General features: G+C 41.4%; 1 protein-coding gene across 1 annotated transcript in view; it reads right to left on the reverse strand.

The window, feature by feature from the left end:
* Window positions 1-939: 939 nt before the first annotated feature.
* The window catches only part of DUPD1 (dual specificity phosphatase and pro isomerase domain containing 1), a 23,969-nt gene continuing 22,451 nt past the window's right edge, over window positions 940-2,457 (reverse strand). Inside the window, exon 4 of the mRNA XM_010567798.1 lies at window positions 940-1,287. Within this exon, the coding sequence (XP_010566100.1) occupies window positions 1,040-1,287 (248 nt within the window). The 3' untranslated portion in view covers window positions 940-1,039. The remainder of the gene's footprint in view (window positions 1,288-2,457) is intronic.

Genomic DNA, 2,457 nt, shown 5'->3' on the forward strand with positions numbered 1-2,457 from the left:
TTAGTTTTTAATTTTATCTCCTGGTGAGATACTTTTTAAAGGTTTTATCTGTGTCTCTTGCCTTTTTAATCAAAACTAAAATCTCATTAGTACTAGTTGTAATCCGTGGTTATTTAGGGGGTTATTAGGGCTGCACAAGTTCAGTGTTGACCTTCCTCTTAGCAACGTAAAGAACATCCTATTTTTCTTTATTGTTCTAGCTGTTAGTTTTTCCAAGTGCAGGAAAACAAGTCACAACACAATTTTCTCAGTCGGGGGTTGTTGGTTTTTTTTTGTGGACTAGTGAATTGATTTGGATACTGTGTGTATAGGACCTTTTAAAGTTCAGGCAATTGAAGCATTTAGGAAAAACAAGTTAAAACTGAAACTGCTAAAATGTCATGTGTATGTATTTCTTTGAATTGTCCGTTATAGTTGCATATGCATCTGACCTTCTCAAGGGTCTTGCTTTGTTTTGAGTTTGCATGGTCTGCTGTAAAATCCTTTGTAAAGACTGAGTAGTTGATCCTCATCTGGAGGCTCTCTAAATGCTGTGCTGCCCTAGATTACTGTGAAAGAAGAAATGGAGATGCCAGGAAACAGCACAAAAAGGCAAACTCCTGCAAAATCCTTCAGAACTCTGGGACTGAACATTTGTGCTGCTACCATCTCAGTGTTTTTCCTGCAAAATTTCTTTAGGAATGCCTAGCTCTACTCTTTTAAAGGCCATGTGCTTTGGTTAGGATCAGGAGTTTGGGGGTACTCTGCTAGAAGAGGGTTTTCTTCAAGTTGTGCCTGCTTCTGTGTTATAAAAGCTTTTTTACGGAGGTTAAAATTTATTTGTTGATGTAACAAAGAATTCTGCTAAGGCTGGAACACTCTAAGATGATGGGGTTTAAATTTGGCTTCCGTTCTTTCTCATCCTGACAGCATTTGAAATGACTTTGTTTTTCCTTCCAAATAACAAATGATCCCTGTGACTGTGTAATTAACTACACCTTCCCCTCCCCTCCTTTTAAGGAGTTTCTTTCCCAGTAGCACAACCCTGCCAGAAACAATGCTAGATCATGGTGCTGTTCTCGTCATCATCAGATGGTAGGCTGGTTTTGGTATTCCTCCTCTGCAGTGCCAACGCTATGTCCAGTTCTCTCAGCTGCTTCAAGAAGCCCCGGTTTGGCAAGATGCATCGGTGTCTTGATACTTGCTCAATGGCATCCACTACTGTCATGTTCTTGTAAATCATCAGGTAAGCCAAGACCAGTGTGGCTGACCGGCTGCGACCCATAGCACAGTGAACCAGAACCTTGTCTGTGGAAACAAAGAGAAATGATGCAGAGATGACCCTGGGTAATTTCTTTTTTTGGCAGTGAAGGTTTCTGTAGTGCCCCTGCTCTGTTTGGTGGTTTGACTACCCTTATCAGCATTTTTGTAAGGCCTGTCTTTTTACAGGTGGGAAAACTGAGGCTGTAAATCTTACTGTAGTAACTGAACATTTACACTGGAGATTACCCATTTAATCCTAAACCAGGTATCTTTGAATTTATTTGTGAACAAAGGTTGCAGAGAAGGCCTGGGGGCTGCAGGCTTTCATTAAGTAACATAGCAAGCCCCACTGCAGCCTAATTTTGCATGCCTCACAAGCAGCATATACGTAATTCTGTGTTTGGGCATAATGGCCAAAGCACAAGGGTGTGCGAGGGTTTCGTATGCTATCAAACCATTCTTCCATGAGGATAAATGGAATGCACAGAGGTGCCTTTCTCAGTTCTACCAGCTAGACACAAAAAGCTAAACGAATTTTATTATTTTATTTTGTTCTGGCAATAATGTCCTTCAAGATATAGATTGCATCACTTTATGCCCAAATACTTCATTTGTAAAATAGAGCTAACAAGGCCTTTTTTAAGGCTCGGTGATATTTTTGAGGGCAGAGGATAAGAAAGGCCATAGAAGTTAATAGGCATATGACCAGGGAGATAAAGAAACCACCTCTTAAACCGTTCTTAAATCTCTGGCTAGTCGCCCTTACCCTGTCGTGTTGAATTAAAGTAACATTTCACCACCACCTCTCTGAGTGTTTTATATGGTCATCTCCTTGCAGTAGTGGCCTGTCTTGTGTACTGTGAATGCAGAGTCTCTGCTAATAGTTTTCATCTCTGAATAAATGTGCCTCAAGATTCAGCTTTTGTGACATTGCTTGGTTTAACTTTGGACTTCCAGAGGCAGAAAGTCCTTGGCTTCAGGTACTAACAAGGATGTAAGCCAAAGTGGAACCTTCCCCATTTGCTGTGTCTGGGGGAGGTGGAGGAAGAGAACAGTAAGTGGGTTCAGGTCTGATTGACAGGTTTTGAAATGCTTCAGAAGATTTCCAAAAATTATTCAGAGCCCTTGAGGGGGTCTCACAAAGGGTTGAACTGCTGAAGGAAGTAGATTTGGAGCACTCTAACACCCTGCTAAGCTGAATTGCCACGGGGGGGG

This window comes from Haliaeetus leucocephalus, unplaced genomic scaffold (genome assembly GCF_000737465.1).
Source record: "Haliaeetus leucocephalus isolate CR32 unplaced genomic scaffold, Haliaeetus_leucocephalus-4.0 Scaffold229, whole genome shotgun sequence".
NCBI classification, from domain to species: Eukaryota; Metazoa; Chordata; class Aves; order Accipitriformes; family Accipitridae; genus Haliaeetus; species Haliaeetus leucocephalus.